This window comes from Liolophura sinensis, chromosome 4 (genome assembly GCF_032854445.1).
Source record: "Liolophura sinensis isolate JHLJ2023 chromosome 4, CUHK_Ljap_v2, whole genome shotgun sequence".
In the NCBI taxonomy this organism is placed as follows: Eukaryota; Metazoa; Mollusca; class Polyplacophora; order Chitonida; family Chitonidae; genus Liolophura; species Liolophura sinensis.
The window spans coordinates 15,635,610-15,654,993 of NC_088298.1; the positions used below are offsets into that span (position 1 = coordinate 15,635,610).

The 19,384-nt window shown below is 38.9% G+C and overlaps 1 protein-coding gene across 3 annotated transcripts in view; it reads left to right on the plus strand.

The window, feature by feature from the left end:
- LOC135464591 (dnaJ homolog subfamily C member 13-like) overlaps positions 1-19,384 on the plus strand; it is a 71,860-nt gene that overhangs the window by 38,026 nt on the left and 14,450 nt on the right. For 2 of the 3 annotated variants that reach the window (XM_064742031.1, XM_064742032.1), the window contains exons 31-47: positions 784-868; positions 2,770-2,970; positions 3,779-3,933; positions 6,283-6,484; positions 7,079-7,194; positions 8,158-8,236; positions 9,191-9,323; positions 11,061-11,245; positions 11,831-11,905; positions 12,537-12,653; positions 12,893-13,072; positions 14,190-14,363; positions 14,948-15,061; positions 15,397-15,513; positions 17,189-17,242; positions 17,595-17,718; positions 18,099-18,122. In XM_064742031.1, coding sequence (XP_064598101.1) covers positions 784-868; positions 2,770-2,970; positions 3,779-3,933; positions 6,283-6,484; positions 7,079-7,194; positions 8,158-8,236; positions 9,191-9,323; positions 11,061-11,245; positions 11,831-11,905; positions 12,537-12,653; positions 12,893-13,072; positions 14,190-14,363; positions 14,948-15,061; positions 15,397-15,513; positions 17,189-17,242; positions 17,595-17,718; positions 18,099-18,122 — 2,135 coding nt within the window. The remainder of the gene's footprint in view (positions 1-783; positions 869-2,769; positions 2,971-3,778; positions 3,934-6,282; positions 6,485-7,078; positions 7,195-8,157; positions 8,237-9,190; positions 9,324-11,060; positions 11,246-11,830; positions 11,906-12,536; positions 12,654-12,892; positions 13,073-14,189; positions 14,364-14,947; positions 15,062-15,396; positions 15,514-17,188; positions 17,243-17,594; positions 17,719-18,098; positions 18,123-19,384) is intronic. The other variant, XM_064742033.1, reaches the window with a different exon arrangement.

A 19,384-nucleotide genomic window follows, 5' to 3' on the forward strand; every position in this document is an offset into this window, starting at 1 on the left:
ATCGTGGGATATGAGTTGTCTGAAATCATCATTCAGACGTGCCCATAAAAAAAAAATTTGTGATGTGACCCAATACTGTATCATTTAAGCAGTACAAAGTTTCCTACATACTGAGCGTCCCACCATCAGGTGTGGAAAATGTGTTAGTTTACATCTGATTCCCTGCGAAGACAATGTAGTACAGGCAGATGTTCTTCTTGCAACTTGTGACACTGTGGTGAATTTAGGTGTGTATGCCATAAGTTATTGGGTACATGACATGGAAAACATGTTGCATTGCTTACAGTGCTCTGGGACAAGCCAGTAGTGCGCTTGTAGCCACTCTGTGGTCTGCCAGTGGATAGAATTGGCAAATTTCTCCAATCTGTAAACTTGTTGTGTGAGGTCAAACATGTTTCATTTACTAAAAGAGCTCTGGGGACTGTTTCTTAAAGGGGTCGTAACGTTACTCCGGCCTAATCACCATGACGTTGCATACTGATGGCATAGGTCGCCTTGGCATTTGTGATCGGTGTAACATTACAACCCATTTGAGAAACAGCCCCCAAGGGACTAGCCAGTAGTGCACTGTTGGCCAGCCACTGGTCTGTCTTTGGATGGAAGTGGCGAATTTCTCCAATCAGTAAAATGGCCATATTTCTTGTAAATGTACAATGTTTTATGGCTTGAAAGAGGATTTGTACTTACTGCTCCCTGTAGTTGTATAAAATGTCCTGATTTTTCTCTGATTTTAGTATCTGAATGTTGTGAAAAGAATGACATGTAATGATGGTCATGTTGCAGAGATGTTGACGGTGCAATCGTGCGTCCACTTCCCCGAGTCAAGAGGATTTTGTCTGATGCGGTCTGTCTGCCACACTTAGTACAGGTACTATACGCACTGAAATGCTTCTCCTCAGATTTCATTGGCTTATCTGGTTCAAGCATTGTTCTTGCCACAGCCAAGTGGAGAGTTTAGCTGCTTTGAGGCCACGACATAAGAGACGATTTAACCGGGTGTTACACTTGTCAGTCTCCTAAACGTAAATTCAGGGGAGTGAATTCTTCGTCACCACGTAAACAGCAGGGGAATGATAATTTCAAAATTTGTCAAGTGCAGTGAGCTTTCAGATGGTCGCAAATAGATAAGTTTATTTTATTTACAGGAAAATCTGTCCCTAACTGATCGTCTGTGTTGCTAACTAACATGAAAATGGTTTCTTGCATCGGTGAGCGTAAACTGCTTATATTTAATGTGACCTATGATTGGCCCAACAGTTATTTTGAAATGAAATGTCTCGTTTCATTATCCTAAGTAAATGTTCACACCTCTGAGGAGTTTGTGCATACACATGGTTTGAAAAATGACCTCGAACAATCTGGACAACCGTTCATCAAAAGACTTTCATTTCATTGTCATGAACACTGATTGTGACATTGATATAACAAAACTGTAATAAAACAATATTCATATTTGATGGGTACTTAACGCCATATTCAAGAATTTTTCACCTCTAGATTTTTTTCACTTTGAAAACTCTTACACCAGGTACATATCGGAGGTATCTTACTTGAACAACACTTGTGGGGTAATGTTGGCCAGTTACTGACACGTAATGTACAGATTTGCATACCACGTTGTTTGAAGACGTGGATTTGAACACATGTGAGATTGTGTGAAGTTCCCAGGAGCCCTGGTAGTGGCTTGTCGTTACCATGGCCTGACAGGAACAGTGGTAGCCAAGGAATCTACAAATGTCTTGTCCAAGTATGTGGATCAGTCTTGTAAATAAATAAATCAATAACAGCCATAAAACTGACGCTAAAAAAAGAGTATAAAATAATTGAGATGTGCAGCATGGAGAGAGAAAAAACCAGAGCAGCGACGACAGTGTGACAGCTGGCCAATTGTCACACGTAAGCGATGAAGTAAGACCTCTTGTCAGTTTACCTCTGTTAGGATTTTATTCTAACAGTTCATGTAAGTACCTAAATAGTAGCAAATTAAACACATCCTACCATCATGGCTGAAGCAGAATTAGATTTTAAAAAAATGCAGTAGTCTGAGTTGCATTTTATTAGAGGTGACTGATCTATAATTACTCAAAACACCTTCTGTCATGCAAACTTGATGAGAATTTTTTTTATTCTAGTCTAAGAATTTTGTTCATGACTGACTTGGCCATTTTTCCTGATTCTGAGAGTTCTAGTATGTTTAGGAATGTGTTTTGAGGTTTGCTTAGAATGTGGGATGATATTCTACTGGAAAATTGTAAGTTTCAGCACCAAAAATAATATTTTGTGAAATTTATTTGCCTCAAAAATGCACTTTTGTGCTCGAAATTTTAGGTCGTATCTGGTATATTGTGTATCAGTTCTGTATAAGAGACAGTAATCTTGAGTGTAGGTGAAATCATCAAGCAGTCCAGGTTTGAAGCATTTGCTAAGTGGATAAGACACTTGTCTTTCAGTCAGTAGAGCACAGAAAGTGTGATTTGAATCCCAACCGTGGACAGGGTTAATTTAGGAGTTTCTCAACTTTCACTGTTCATGTAGCCATTATGGCAGTAAGCAGTAAACAGTGCTATAACATGCATTGAAGACGACCCCAGGCACTCTGGTTACCTCCACCGATGAAAATAGCTGCTATAATAAAAGCGAGAAGTTTTTTTGAGTGTGGGGTTGGGTAACAATTGAATAAATAAATAAGACATCAAGTATATGAGTGTTTTACATTGAAGCTTTGAAATGCAGTTTGTGAACTTATTCTGTAAACTTCTGTATTTTCAGCTGCTCTTGACCTTTGACCCAGTATTGGTGGAGAAGGTCGCGACCTTGCTGTACAACATCATGCAGGATAACCCGAACATTTCGCGTCTCTACCTGACAGGTGTCTTCTTCTTTATCATGATGTACACCGGGTCAAATGTGGTCCCTGTGGCTCGTTTCCTCAAGTACACCCACCTGAAACAAGCTTTTCGCTCTGAAGAGGTGAGCTACTCCCCATGTCCTGCATTTTCATGTGCCTTCCCTCCAGTCAGAATAGAAGTTGTCTCCCTTCGTCTTCTTCACTTTCACTTTCACTTAGTTCCCGTTTCACTTGTCTCCAGAAACAGGACATTCTATCTTGTGGCCAAATAAATAAACACATCTTATGCTTGTACTGTAAGCTTTACACCAATTTTTAGGTTTATTTGATCAGTAGAAATGACAAGTTGTAGTACATGTATGTGTGGTGGTGTCTGCCTGTAAACTTTTTGGAGATGTCCGATTCACTTAGAGTTATAAGAGTTGTTTACTTTTTGTCTTCATCGCCAGATTAGAAGGATATATACATTGAAAAATTCTTTGTGTTTACGCAGGGAATTTACAGCAGCCAAATTTTTGATGACATTTGGGTTTCCAAGTAAAATAATCCATTCTCCTAATAAATTAGGCTCAGCCAACGCGGTCGCTGTGAGTTCAAGTCAAGCTCATGCTGGCTTCCTCTCCCGCTGTATGTGGGAAGGTCTGGCAGCAACCTGCGGATGGTTGTAGGTTCCCCCGGTCTCTGCCCGGTTTCCTCCCACCATAATGCGGTCTTATAAGTGAAATATTCTTGGGTATAGCATGAAACACCAATCAAATAAATAAATAAATTAAGCTCAGTATATTATTCTATGTCGTTGTTGTTTGTACAGGTGTGTGTCCAGTACATTATAGCCTGAATGTCATACACATCTGGAGATTCTCTTTAATTTCACAGTAGAAATCCAATATTCTGATCAGTGATGTTTGTTTGTATGCTCACTGTTGGCAGTCCAGCAACTCTGATATCATGGTTCGGAGCGTCCTAGGCCACATGCTGCCCGAGGCTATGGTCTGCTACCTGGAAAACTACTCGGCCGAAAAATTCGCTGAAATTTTCCTGGGAGAGTTTGATACGCCTGAGGCCATCTGGAACACAGAAATGAGGTGAGGGATTTTGACCAATCATGAAGTGATTGGCTGACACAAGCCTGTTAAGCTTTAGATTGTGTGAGCTTTGCACTGGCTGATGGGTACTGGGAGACCACAAACCTGTAAAGCTTTAGATTGTTTGAGCTTTGCATTGGCTGATGGGGTACTGGGAGACCACAAGCCTGTAAAGCTTTAGATTGTGTGAGCTTTGCACTGGCTGATGGGGTACTGGGAGACCACAAGCCTGTAAAGCTTTAGATTGTGTGAGCTTTGCACTGGCTGATGGGGTACTGGGAGACCACAAACCTGTAAAGCTGTAGATTGTGTGAGCTTTGCACTGGCTGATGGGGTACTGGGAGACCACAAGACTGTAAAGCTTTAGATTGTGTGAGCTTTGCACTGGCTGATGAGGTACTGGGAGACCACAAACCTGTAAAGCTTTAGATTGTGTGAGCTTTGCACTGACTGACGAGGTACTGGGAGACCACAAACCTGTAAAGTTGTAGATTGTGTGAGCTTTGCACTGGCTGATGGGGTACTGGGAGACCACAGACCAGTAAAGCTTTAGATTGTGTGAGCTTTGCACTGGCTGATGGGGTACTGGGAGACCACAAACCTGTAAAGCTTTAGATTGTGTGATCTTTGCACTGGCTGATGCGATACTGGGAGACCACAAGCCTGTAAAGCTTTAGATTGTGTGAGCTTTGCACTGGCTGATGCGATACTGGGAGACCACAAACCTGTAAAGTTGTAGATTGTGTGAGCTTTGCATTGGCTGATGGGATACTGGGAGACCACAAACCTGTAAAGGTCTAGATTGTGTGATCTTTGCACTGGCTGATGCGATACTGGGAGACCACAAACCTGTAAAGTTGTAGATTGTGTGAGCTTTGCATTGGCTGATGGGGTACTGGGAGACCACAAACCTGTAAAGCTTTAGATTGTGTGAGCTTTGCACTGGCTGATGGGGTACTGGGAGACCACAAACCTGTAAAGTTGTAGATTGTGTGAGCTTTGCACTGGCTGATGGGAGACCACAGACCAGCAAAGCTTTAGATTGTGTGAGCTTTGCACTGGCTGATGGGATACTGGGAGACCACAAACCTGTAAAGCTTTAGATTGTGTGAGCTTTGCACTGGCTGACGGGGTACTGGGAGACCACAGACCAGTAAAGCTGTAGATTGTGTGAGCTTTGCACTGGCTGATGGGGTACTGGGAGACCACAGACTATTTGCCCCTCACCAAGATTACCCTAAATGACCTAAAATTTCATCCAGGACCAACTTGCCCATTTTGCCCAATTCTGAGAAATCAATGATTTCAGAATGGTGTTTTCAGGTTTGTTTGGAACATGGGATGATATTCTACTGGAAAAAGTATCAGTACCAAACATAATAATTTGTGTGACATTTATTTTCCTCTAAAAGTGCACTTTTTGGGGCGAAATTTTAGGTCATCTAGGGTACGTTACACTGATGAGTGTTCACGAGAAATTTACCGTGGTTTCTTCCTGCAAAAAAACTGTAAGTGAAAACTTCTCGAGCGTGGTGTTAAATGACAGTTTGGTATATAAATAAACACATACACTGTCGAGTTGCGTGTTCGGAGTCTTGCTCTGTCTGTCAGTCTTACTGGCAACTGTGAATCAGAAAGCCTCTCATGTAGCTGCTATCATCATCAGAGAATACATCAATATGTATCGAACCTCCGACACTGAAATAACTGTCATGTGTCAGTGGAATTTTATAAAAGTATCCTCATGTTTGTGTTAGTGAAATGTTTGCATATAAGGCTTGAAACTATAATGTGAGATATGAAGGCCCGCCTCAGCAACCCATAATTTTTAACATTTTAACACAGTTTGACAAAGCTTGCATCGTTAATAACACTGACAGATTGTTTTAGCGTCATTTTCATAATCATGGTATGAATAAATTCATCTGAAAAAAACTGCTTTTAGTGGTTGAAAAGATTTGCTTTGCTTCTTTGAATGATTCTTGAGGTTTTCTGTTCTAATCAGAGAAAATGGAAACCGAATAACTGATGTTGTTTTTGCACAAATTATCAGTGAGTACATCAGTTTCATTACTTGTTGGGCCTGGTGACAATAAGTGGTCAGTGATATGATGTACATGTTTTGCTCGCTTGTCTTCAACCAATATCCGTAGGTCACGTGAGAAAGTTCCTCAGTAACTTGCCAAAGATCTTTGGTTTTCTCCAGTGACTCAGTTTACATCCATTTATAATACTGACAGCCATCGCCAAGTCTGAAGTTCTTCAGTATGACATTAAATACCATTCAAATGAAACTGATTAAATGAAAAAATGAAGAGAATCATTTGTCAAATATGTTGTTTCCAATAGACGCATGATGATTGAGAAGACTGCGTCGCACCTGGCGGACTTTTCACCTCGCTTGATGAGCAACACAAGAGCACTGTACCAGTACTGCCCCATCCCCATGATCAGCTACCCACAGCTGGAGAATGAACTCTTCTGTAATATTTATTATCTGAAGCACCTCTGTGATGTCACACGCTTCCCGGATTGGCCAATCAAAGATCCGGTAAGTTTCTCCATTGGACCAATCAAATGTTAATTCAGCTTTCTTGTTGACTAATCAAATAAACAGGTGAGCTTTTCTGTTACCAATCAAATGCAAGGTAACTGTCTTGATTGTTAGCTAGTGATGAACCTAATGAGCATTTCAGCTAGCCAATCAAAGACCCGGAAACCTATCATACTGGCCCAATAAGTAAATGATCTACAATTTGGCCCCAAAAAAGGGGATTTGTAGAAGCAAATAATTGTCATAAAATAGCATTTTCATCGCTGAAACTGACATTTTTCCAGTAGAATCTTTCCTTCCAAATTTTACACCTCTCTTAAATGAATAGAACTCTGAGTATTAGTAAGAATGAGTAATTTGGTCAAGAACAAACTTTTTGGCTAAACACAGTAAGCTTTTTTGTTTATAGTGAATAAAAGACGAGTTCAGAATTTCTGGTGGCAAATTACACATAAAAAGTTTTTTCATGGTTAGGCTTGTTACTCGGCATTCTGTAAGTTACCGTAAGTTTTCTGCAGAAGTTAATAGAATTTTTGTGATATGTGGCCAAGTTTTGAATATTATTCAATTAATATTTCTTTGTGTCCATAGGTGAGGTTATTGAAAGATATTTTGGATGCCTGGAAAAAGGAAGTGGAAAAGAAGCCTCCAACAATGTCGATAGAGGAAGCCTTGGAAGTCCTGAAACTCGACAAGGGTGTCGGAGGGTAGGGCAATATGGAAATAAGATCTGTAATAAAAATATTATGTATTTTGCATTGCATTCCTTTTTTATCTGAAATAAGAGTAGCTGATAACATGCTAATTAGAGTTCAAAACAAACAAAAATTCTGGAAAATGCAACTTGTACGATATCTTGAAATGAAATAGCCCTTTACCATTGTGGTTGCTGTGAGTTCAAATCCAGCTCATGCTGGCTTCCCCTCCAGCCATACGTGGGAAGGTCTGCCAGCAACCTGTTGATGGTTGTGGGTTTCCCTCGGGCTCTGTCCAGTTTCCTCCCACCATAATGCTAGTCAGCGACATAAAAGTGAAATAGTCTTGAGTACAGCGTAAAACACCAATCAAATAAATAAATAAAATAAAAAAAGTTTGTGAAAAAATTTCTTTGAATTCCCAGAACAGTAAAATAAAAAATGAACATAGAAGTCATCCTGAATCATTAAAACAGAACCATGTCAGTTTTCAGTAGTTATGAAGTAAACAATCATGGTTTGGTGATAAATGTAGTGACCACTATTGTACATTTATTTACTTATTTGATTTGTGTTTTACACCGCACTAAAGAATATTTCACTTATACGTTCGTGATCAGCATTATGGTGGAAGAAAACCAGGCAGAGCCCGGGCAGAAACCCACGACCATCCTGAGGCTCTTGGCAGACCTTCCCAGAGAAGAAGCCAGCATGAGTTGGACTTGAACTCCCAGCAACCACATTAGTGAGAGGCTCCTGGGTCATTGCGCCATACTGGCATGGCTACTGAGCTACCCACCAAGTAGTTGTGAAGTCAATAATTAAGTTGTGTGGTGTACTCTGGGCAGCCTGGTTTCCTCACCAAAAATATAGCGATCCCTATTGTATAAGTGAATGATTATTGAGTATGGTGCTAAGTTACAGTCTAAACTGAAACAAAAAGTAAAGAGTTATTTATTTGATTTGTGTTTTCAGCCATGACGAAGGCAAAATCCGAAAGGCTTACTTCCGCCTGGCCCAGAAATATCACCCAGATAAAAACCCTGAAGGACGTGTAAGTAACAAAAAGAAGAAAACTATTTTGACAAGACTAAAGCCTAGCGAACATGGGCAGCATTTGTTGTCAAAAATTTGAATTTTCAGATTCTGGTGTCAAATGTTAAGGAATATCTAAAGGTGGTGTCACAGTTTCCATTTTAACATCTTTGAGAGACATTTAGAAGTTGAGTTGGATAACATGGCGAGATATATGGATAACAACTTCTGTTTATTTGGTAGCGACATTTCAGTATTGAAAACTATACCGTTTTCAAGCATAATTAACAGCCCTAGCATTTGTGTTAATCCCTTAATCCTTGTCTTCTATGTGCTGACACTATTCACTTATGTGCCTATGTGTAGAGTTGCTGTGGTTGTTCATTATACTTGAAAACGGTATTAGTATTTATACTGAAACGTCGCTTTCAGCGTAAAACACCAATCAAATAAGTAAATAAATAAATCACAATCAGGATTCAAACTGCGACATTACCTATACTGTCATGTGTCCGTTGTCAGGGCCTCATTTGTTTTCCATTTCCACTGGGCGCCCTCGTTATGGTTACTGCCATTGTTTAACGATAATATTGTCGTTGTTGGAAGATAGGATGCAAGGCACAACAGCTCTTGTTGCAGCTAAATCTTGATTGGACAGAAATAATATGAAATCAAATGAAACTTTACCATTTGAGATTAAGATTCGATTGTTTTGATATCTTGAAATTTAAAGAACCCATTCAGATTAAATATTTTTCAATTGCACTTGATTGACACTTTTTTTTATGTTTTCAATCTTACCTACCAGTTTTTGTTACTTGATCAAACCCCCCCCCCCCAAATATTTTTAAATATCCATAGACTATATATAACACAGCTAATGTGCTTTGAATTATTTTGATCATCATTAATTTATTTTGATCATCATTATTTTCATCATTATTTTGATCATCATTATTTTGATCGGTTTCAGGATATCTTTGAGCAGGTTAACAAAGCATATGAGTTTCTGTGCAGCAAAAGCAAAGTGACGCATGGCCCAGATCCAGCAAACATAGTCCTGATCCTGAAGGCTCAATCCATCCTCTTCAGCAGATATCAAGAAGGTAAGAAAGAACACTGGATTATTACCGTAAGTGACCTAAAGTTTCGCGCAGGACTAAGTTGGACGTACCGTAAATGGCCTAAAGTTTCGCCCAGGCCCAAGTTGGACTTACCGTAAATGGCCTAAAGTTTCGCCCAGGATTAAGTTGGACGTACTGTTGATGACCTAAAGTTCACCCAGAACTAAGTTGGACGTACTGTAAATGGCCTAAAGTTTCGCCTAGGACTAAGTTGGACGTACCGTAAATGGCCTAAAGTTCACCCAGGACTTAAGGTTGAATGTTTTTCCTGGTTCTGAGAGTTCTAATGATCATAGACAGGTGTATTGAGGTTTGGTTGTTTTGGAAGGATCATACCCTGCCTTGTAAGCTTAAGAACCGAAAAGAGTATTTTACGGCATTAAAAAAAGTGTTTTATTTTAGAAATGAATGCATGTGATAATAATCCAAGTCAAGGTCAGTTTTGATCTAAACCATTATACCCTTATTCTTCAACCTGTTCAACCAATATTTTCTAAAAGAACCATGGGGTTTAGAGAAATAATTTGCTCAAATTTATGAAGCTTGCGTCTTTATTAACACAAGCAAGTCATTTTAAGCATCATTTTCATCATACGTGTATTCATAAATTCCACTGAAAAAAGAACTTTAGTGGCTGGAAAGGTTGAAGATTTACAGTAGTCAAAGTACCAATACCGGAAATTGTCCGCAAAATAGCGATCATTGCAAATCCAGTTGAATTTTTTGCTATTATTTTAGAATAGCCCGAATAATTACCATGACAAAATATCAGCCACATGTTACTTTCAGAATTTATAGTACGAGTCGGTTCATACCTTTTTCAGAATTTAGAATCATTTTAACATTATGCGTAGTACAGGAACTGATAATTTCTGAAAGCTTATGGAGCTATTCTCAGTAAATAGAGAAAGTTTGATTTGATTAGGAAATATCGATTTTTTGCGCAAAATCTGTGGCATAGCCCCAGTAACTCTAAATATGGTAACTTCAAAGAAGCCTTTTCTATAAAATCTCGGAAACCTAAGCTCAACTCATCAAGGTATCAAAAGAATTTGTTCTTTTCTAATAAGGTGTGTAGTATGTTGAACTTCTCAGTCGAAGATGATTGGTTAAATTACAATAAATGACCCAACTTGAAAGTTTGTCTTGTGATCAAAAAAGTTCGCACGTTTTTCCTGATTTTGAAGGTTCTATTAATCTTGGAAAGGTGTGTATGCCTCTGAAAATAGCCTTTTTTGGTGAAATTTGGATCAGTTACTGTATGTACAATAACGAAAGTATAGAACCTGAATAGTACTTACCTGTATGTTACTTGATGTATGTTATTTGATGTGTGTTACTTGATGTATGTTACTTGATGTATGTTATTTGATGTGTGTTACTTGATGTATGTTACTTGATGTATGTTATTTGATGTGTGTTACTTGATGTATGTTACTTGATGTATGTTATTTGATGTGTGTTACTTGATGTATGTTACTTGATGTATGTTATTTGATGTATGTTATTTGATGTGTGTTACTTGATGTGTGTTACTTGATGTATGTTATTTGATGTATGTTATTTGATGTGTGTTACTTGATGTATGTTACTTGATGTATGTTATTTGATGTATGTTACTTGATGTATGTTGGTTCTGTTTAGTTCTAAAGGCTTATTTCATCGTATATCAGATTTCTTGCCAAAATTTATATCTGTACATCTTTGTCCTGCTTTCAGAACTCCGCCCTTACAAGTACGCCGGGTACCCAATGTTAATCAAGACCATCAAGATGGAGACCCATGACGACTCACTGTTCTCTAAGGCAGCTCCCCTTTTATCCGCGGCCAGCGAGCTCGCATATCACACTGTTAACTGTTCTGCTCTCAACGCTGAAGAGCTCAGGAGAGAGAATGGAATAGAGGTGAGAGGAGTTTCGAATGAGAAACCTTTCCCTGGTAAAGTAATAGATGCCTAAGTCAGTTGTTGTTCATGCCTGCCATTGTAAGGTCAGGCCATACCAGAGAGTTTAAAAAAAAAATGGTACTGGTTGCTGCCTCACGTGGCACTCAACACTGAGAGGTTAAAGCAAGAAAACATGACTGGTTGCCTCAATGTCAGTATAATGTGCAGTGTCTGGTGTCTTTGGCATGATACTTCAGTGAAGGCGGCATGGACTTGCCACAAGAAGACACAGTATATGTACACACACCTGATGACTCTTCGTTGGTATAAAACTGTTAAGAACGATGTTAATCAGCAAGCATGCGTATATTCCTGCCATTGTGATGACAATTTGTGGGTAAACTGGTAACTTGGTGCTTGTGTACTGCGAGAAAACAGTGGTCAGTCCAGCTTGGACCTGAGTCCCCACGGGGCGGAAAGTTACCTCGTTACAACTTGTGGGGTCATTTGGTCTTGAATACATTTGGTTTTACATGAAGTTCATTGAATTACGATATTCAATGAACTTCAGTACGATATGCTGTTGAATTTTGCTGTTTTTCAGGTGTTACAAGAAGCCTTTGCCAGGTGTGTAAATGTACTGAACGCATCCAGTACAGAATCAGATGTGGCTGTTCAGGTAAGGGTTCTTTGAACATTATGATCCATTTTGTGCATTTAGTTGAGCTCTAATTTCTTTCTTTTCAGTATCCCTTGCTTTAGGGAACCACTTGAATGTATCATATTGCACACATAAGACATGGTCGGTCTGCCAGCAACCTGTAGATGGTTGTGGGTTTCCCCCTGGGTTGTGCCCGGTTTCCGCCCACTGTAATGCTTCCCACCGTCAAACAAGTGAACTATTCTTCACTACAGCAGAAGTCAAGGCAACAAATAAATAAATGTAGACATTTTTCATTTATTGATAAGGCAGAAGTACACTTCTTCTGCATCAGGTGTAATGCTGTGATGTTAAGGATTTCCCAGCCCTATGGTTTCCTATACCCATGAATCCGACCTCCTGCGTGTGAGAAAAAAAAATTCTTAAGTACAGCATCAAACAAGAAAATGCGTAACAGGCTAAAGTTGATCTTCGGAAGGAAATCTTGATAATTCACCCTAATATTTGGTGACTACAAGCGTGTACAAACATCACCAGGTGTTTAACAGAGTATAATACATGTAGATCTTTATGTCTGCGATAGCAGTCCTGATAACTCACGTTGATGGTATACTAACTAAGTTCATTAATTACCATGCTTTGATTACAGGTGTGCACAAACATCACGAAATGTTACGCGGTGGCGTCTCAGTTTGAGGGATGTCGCGACAAGATTCAGGAGCATCCTTCCATCATCAAAGATGTCTGCCGGATACTTTATTACAAAGTAAATATTTTAGGGGGTTTTTTTTTGTTACAATAGTACATGAAATTTGTTTATATTGATTTACACTTTGTTAGAATCAGCTTAGGACTCGCCCTACCACAACAAGACAGTACATGTACATCTTTATCGTCATATGAAAAATTGTTAAGCCTGATGTATCAACCCAAGTATCCATACGTACAAACATTAGTAAAACCATGTGACGCAAACAGGACAAATCGAATTGCATTTATTTTCAGAATGTGCCTCGCCTGTGTCAGGTGGTCGCTGAATGCGTCAGCGCATTCTGCGTGGACTTCTGGCTACAAACTCACCTCTTCCAGGCAGGGGTTCTCTGGCACCTCTTACTTTACCTGTTCAACTATGATTATACTCTAGAGGAAGGTGGTGTGGAGCGTAGTAACGAGTCCAATCAGCAGGTGAGTTTGTCCGGCAATTTAAATGCCCCTTGTCTTAAAAGAACGTAAGTGGGAAGGTCTGTCAGCGACCTGCGGATGGTTGTGGGTTTTCCCCAGGCTCTGCCCGGTTTCCTCCCACCATAATGCTGGCCACCGTCGTATAAGTGAAATAGTCTTGAGTATGGCGTAAAACACCAATCAAATGAAATAAATAAATAAATCTTAAAAGAAGTGGAAATTTCTGATTGATTGGAATCTATCCGTAAATCCATCCATATCACACTAGAGTGTGCCCAGGTTTTGCACATATGTAGAGCACAATAACCGGAGGGGGATGTTCCATCATTGATTCGCTGTGTATATTAAATACCGTAAATTACAAAATTCATGAATCGATGTAAAGTGTGTAAGTCGCATTCACAGTTTAGATGGCGGTCTTTTTTTATTTTTTAAGGGAAATGTAGCAAGATCTTGCATTCTATGGGAGCTGGGTGCTAATTTTCGCTCAACAACCAATGCTTTAACCGAGTGGGGTCCCCCATTCGCAGTTACATAGTAAAAAGCATGGAGACACTGAAAATGCCAAGTAAAGAGTGTATCTTTGAAATGTTGCCATTTCATTGGCAGTGAAAAGGAGCTGCTTCCTCAACAGCTGCTCTGTTGTGGCGAGTGTAATGGCACACATCCTGAAATATGAATGTGGCTTATATTTATTTATTTATTTATTTGATTGGTGTTTTACGCCGTACTCAAGAATATTTCACTTATACGGCCGCAGAGGAAGCCAGCATGAGCTGGACTTGAACTCACATCGGCCGCATTGGTGAGAGACTCCTGGGTGGTATCTTAAAAAGTACAGGGTGTAGTGACCTGAAGTTGTACATGCATATAAAGCACAATGACACAATTGGGCTGTTTTATCTCTGATGCTTTGTGTGCATATTACTTATCGTAAATTACAAAACTCAGTACTTTATGTATTGGTCCGAAGTTTTGCAATCTTCTGTCTGGCATAGGTGAGCTCACCATCCCAGTGAAGGCCGTAGAGTGTGTATTACATTTTAAGATACATATTTCTGTAAATATTTCAAATAAATGACAACTGTAACGTGAAACAAACTCTTTTTTCTCATCACAGGAGGTATCAAATATTCTGGCCAGGCTATGTATCCGCGCCTGTGGCAGGCTGGGTGGATATTTCCCCCAGGACAGTGAACTCTCCACACCAGACAACCCCACCATCAAGAAGTCCCTGTCTGCCATGCTCACACCCTACCTGGCACGGAAACTGGCCAATGAGCAGTCACAAGAGGTAAGGTCAAGGGTCATGTCACATCACCATGATCACAAAAGGGCAAAGGTCATGGCACATTGTCATGATCACAGTCTTTGTGGTATTAAAGGGCAAGGGTCATGGCTCATCGCCATGGCAATATAAAAAATTGTAAAAATGTTGCCCAAATACTCTAGTTTTCTTCTATCAGTAAATTTAACTACCATTGCATTAAATTAAAAACAAATTTGCTCAATGTTGATTGATTCATTCACTTTATATGGTCACTTAATAGGTGGATTTTCTCTTATAAAAAAAAAAAAAAACTTCAGTGTGTGTCAGCAACCCATGGATGGTCATGGGTTTCCTCCCACCATAATGCTGGTCGCCATCATATAAGTGAAATATTTTTGAGTACGGCGTAAAACACCAATCAAATAAATAAATAAGTCAGTGTTTCCATTAACAGCATTATTTTGAGGCCTTCATGTTTCGACAGGCTTACATATAACTGTAGGTGAACTACAGGAAGTACATAAATGTTGTGAAGCTCTTTTGACCATTAGTATAAAGCAAAAAGTTGCGGAGTTGATGTTTTTGTGTGGTTTTGTTATTTCTGCCAGTTGTTGAAGATCCTGAACAGTAACACGGAGGACCCGTACCTGATCTGGGACAACGCCACGAGAGCACAGCTGATGGAGTTCCTCACAGACGAGCAGCTCAAGATGATCAAAACTGTAAGTACCGATCAATTCATGGATCAGAGTTTCTCCTGCGTAAAAAAAACTGTAAGAACCTGTGAATGGTTGTGGGTTTCCCCCCCCGGGCTCTGCTCGGTTTCCTCTCACCATAATGCTGGCCGCCATTGCATAAGTGAAATATTTTTGAGTACAGTAAAAAAAATAATTAAAAAGTATTTCTGCCTTTCATTTGGGGCAGAAATTGTGTATTATTTTCTAATTATTTTATTATAAACAAGATGACTGACTTTTAACAAATAGGAATATGCACTTGTTTCTTTGCTTGTCAGAAATACAGTTTGTGTCTGATAAATCTGTTTCTGTTCTTTAAGGGCGAATGTGACCCCAGTTTTGGAGCCGACTTTGTGTTTGATATTCACGCTAAAGAGTTGATTGTGGGAGAAATCTTTGTCAGGATTTATAATGAGCAACCAACATTCCCATTAGAGGTAAGTCCTGAGGTTTTCTGGTGTACATTCGTGCATTTTTGAGTTAAATGATGGTTTAAAAATCTCCCGCTCAGCAGGCTTCGTCTCTGGCCGTATGTCCCAGCAACCTGCGGATGGTCGTGGGTTTTCACCCCGGCTCCGCCCGGTTTCCTCCCACCGTAGTGCTGGTCACGGTTGTATAAGTGAAATGTTCTTGAGTACGGCGTAAAACTCCAATCAAATAAATAAATAAATGGTTTGAAATCAAATAATATGTACAGTAAATGACTTGAAATTTTCACTCGTGACTGAGTTGCGCATTTTGCCTGATTCTGAGAATTCTATTGGTCTTAAAAAAGGGTTTTGAGGTTTATTCATAAGTTCGAATGGTGTCCTAATGGGGGAAGTGTAGGTTTTAGCACCAAAAGTATTATTTTGTGACATTTTATTAAAAATGCCACTTTTAGGTCAAAGTTTTGGTTATTTACCATAACTGATGAGTGAATTGTGGAAAAGGAATCTTAGTAAGAAAGCATGGAACACGACTTGTATATGTTTCAAGCTACAGACACCAGAGGTGTTACCTGTAGGTAATACTAAAGACATCAGTGGTATCCGAACGCCAGATCTCATGCGGAAAGTGGTTTTCAGTAAAAGTGTTATCATTATCTACAACGCTACGACTATATTTTAACGAATTTATTTATTTATTTTTTGGATTGGTATTTTACGCTGTACTCAAGAATATTTCACTTAAACAACAACGGCGGCCAGCATTATGGTGGGAGGAAACCCACGACCTATCTGCAGATTGCTGGCAAACCTTCCCAGGTACGGCCGGAGAGTATTTTCACGAAAGTATAGTATGTAAAAATGAGGGCATACCATGAGTCATTGACTAATGAGTAAAAAAGGCAGAGTAACATCGTGAAAAGATCGTTTAAAAAATGAATAATTTTACAAAGGGAACAAATTCGTGCTGATGCGACAGCAGCGTCACTCTCATTGCAAGTGACAGGCCAGTGACCAGTGAGTAAGTATGCTGAAATTTATGCAGTTTGCATTGGTTCAGACATGAACTGACATCAGCAATCTTTGTATGGAGCCAGGAAAGGCGTAAAAACCTGGAAATTTTAAAGTACTTTAATTGTTCTAAAATTTGGGACAGATATTAGTAGTGTATAAAGCAGAATATTACATTTCTTTAAGTAAAAGTAAAAGATATGAGTGTGTTTGTTCATTAAATGGTCTAACCATGTGAGAAAAAAGAAACTCAATATTCCTGCTAGATTTACATATAAATTGGCTAAAATGAGAAGACCAGGTGTCTCAAATTTTAGAAGAAATAAGGTACTTTTCTCAAGCCCGTAACATCAGGAATTCTTGCAGTTGTGCAGTTGGAAAGGCCTTGAAATTGAAAACCGTGACAGTTATAATGTGTTCTGATATATAAGTAGCCCGTAAAATCAGGAATTCTTGCAGTTGTGCAGTGGGAAATTCCTTGAAATTGAAAACCGTGGCAGATATAATGTGTTCTGATATATAAGTAGCCTACGGAATCAATTGCAATTAATGTATTATGAAATTCTCGTGAAGAAATTTTTTTTCCAGCACCGTTGAAATTGCTGGATTCACTACTGTGTGCGTGTGGAAGAACATATAAAGTCATGAAAAACATTCTTGTTTCTGTTTTCAGAATGCCAAAGGTTTCACGATAGACCTTCTGGATTTCTTAGGATCCCAGGCTCAGGTATGATACAATTAAATCGGTGTTGTTAAGTGATTTATCGTGGGCTTCGTTCCACAAAGCAGTTGTAACAGTGTGTGATCGTTTGGTGAAACCGATCGCTGGACATGCGAATATTTGAAATGTTTTTACTGTGTTGTATCCGGAGTATGACCAAAGCAGCTGTTAAGGCAGTGTTAAATTCTAAGCAAACAAACACAAGTACATTAGCAGAAAAGTTGATTGGGTCATTAAGAGTTCATTTACAGGTTATATTTCATTTTTACTTTTAATTTTCTTTGAATTTCATTTTCAGTTTCACTTTCATTTTCAATTTGAGTTTCACTTTCATTTTCAATTTGTCTTTCATTTTCAGTATCTCTACTCACTGATGTCCCTCCAGCAGCAGGGCAAGCCGGTGACAGCAGCTGGCTCAGAGCGGCTGAAAAGTGTGGAGTTGTCACTGGAAGCTCTTCGCAATGTCATCAAAAACAATCCAGGTAAAGTTGAGATGCGAAATGTAATTGAAAATTAGGTGTCTAACAAGTTGTGTGGAAGAAAAGGATTTGGACTGACAGTACATAAAGTACAGTTTTAACCCTTTGCCATTATTGGGCTGACTTAAGGGTAGTGTCATCCATCAAGTGAAATTTGAAGACAGATTTACCAGTCTTATATAATGCTTGCAAACAAGCAAAATTTACTCTAGGCATCTACTTGATATTTTTTTTTTCCAACCATACTTATGGCCAAGGGATGTATGAATAACGCATTTCCATGGATTGTTTTTTTGGGGGGGGGGGGGGAGGGGTTGTAATTTTTTTTGTAATTATGTAAAACTGAACTTTGTAAATGTCATTGTATTTCTTTCCATTCTCAGCCAATCAGGTCAATCCACTCATGGGTAAATGTCTTTTATTTTACTCCCACAATCCATCAGTTGTACATGTAGTTGTTGTTGTAATGTGCAGCTGTGCATCGAACTAGTCCCTGAAAGTCTTGTGTTGTCTTGTGTGAACTGGTCTTCAGCACATAGTCTTGATACTGTAGAATTTTGACTGATATCATGGAACATGCAAGGCTGGAAGGTAATTAATGCTTTGGATTTTAATTGACTTACAGCCAAAAACCCTGCATTTCCATGTGGCTGTCTTCCAACATTGCTGTACACTGTTGAAAAGCTCACTTGTGGAAAGCATTAAGTCAGTCAGAATTCTTGTTACATCTTTGCTGAACCGCAAAGGCTGGTTGATCAAAAGTCTTAGTAAAAGATTTAACTTTATTTTAGTCTTGAATTTTGCAAAGCCCAAAAATAATTGGGCTAAAATTTTAAATACAAAATATGACTTGATACCAGCATTAGCTAATACACTTTCGAACAACTGCGCCCATTTAAATGGAGACATGATGATGCTCTCGTGACTAACATGAAATTGGCGTTCAGTTTAGGAAGGGGGTGAGATATTATTTGTTTCTTAGTATTTTTTGTCTTTTATTTTTTTTTGGACTGAGCTTTCTGTGCACAGTGTTTGTTAATGTTTCTCCTCTGGGGATTGGTGTAGTTGTTTTGTTCTTCTCTGATTTGGTTTTTTGTCTTCATAGTTGTAGGTGTTATTGTTTCGTAGGCTAGTCGTCTTTGTACATGTAGCGTGTAACATCAGTTTAAAAAATATCCATCTGTAGCTTGGACAGGACAGGACACCCTGTCCATTAAGTAACTGGCATAATTTCTCTCCTTTTTCGCATGTGAAAGTGCAACTTTTAGTATTTATGCGCATTTATAATTAAATTTTGTAGATCTAAACTACATTGGTTGGATTGGCCAGTTTCATGGCTTGATGTAAAGTATAATTTTATCAGTCAACAAGGAATAATGCATTCAGAATATACTTAAATAAACACATTGCAAAAATGCGAAAAGGTTGAATTGCAGTAAGTGTACCCCCTTAGTAATGAAATTTTGAGGATGGCATTGCGCACGAATCAAAACAAATAAGTCAGTGATTTGAATAAGCCAGGTATTCAATGCATTCTTTTGACATCTTCAATTTAAGTACTTTAAATAATCATTTTGAAGATATAAATTCGATTTTAGAGTCGTAACATAAAATGTAGTTTCCTGCAATATTTTCGTTTGTACTTGTTTATGTTGTAAGGTTGATAAAC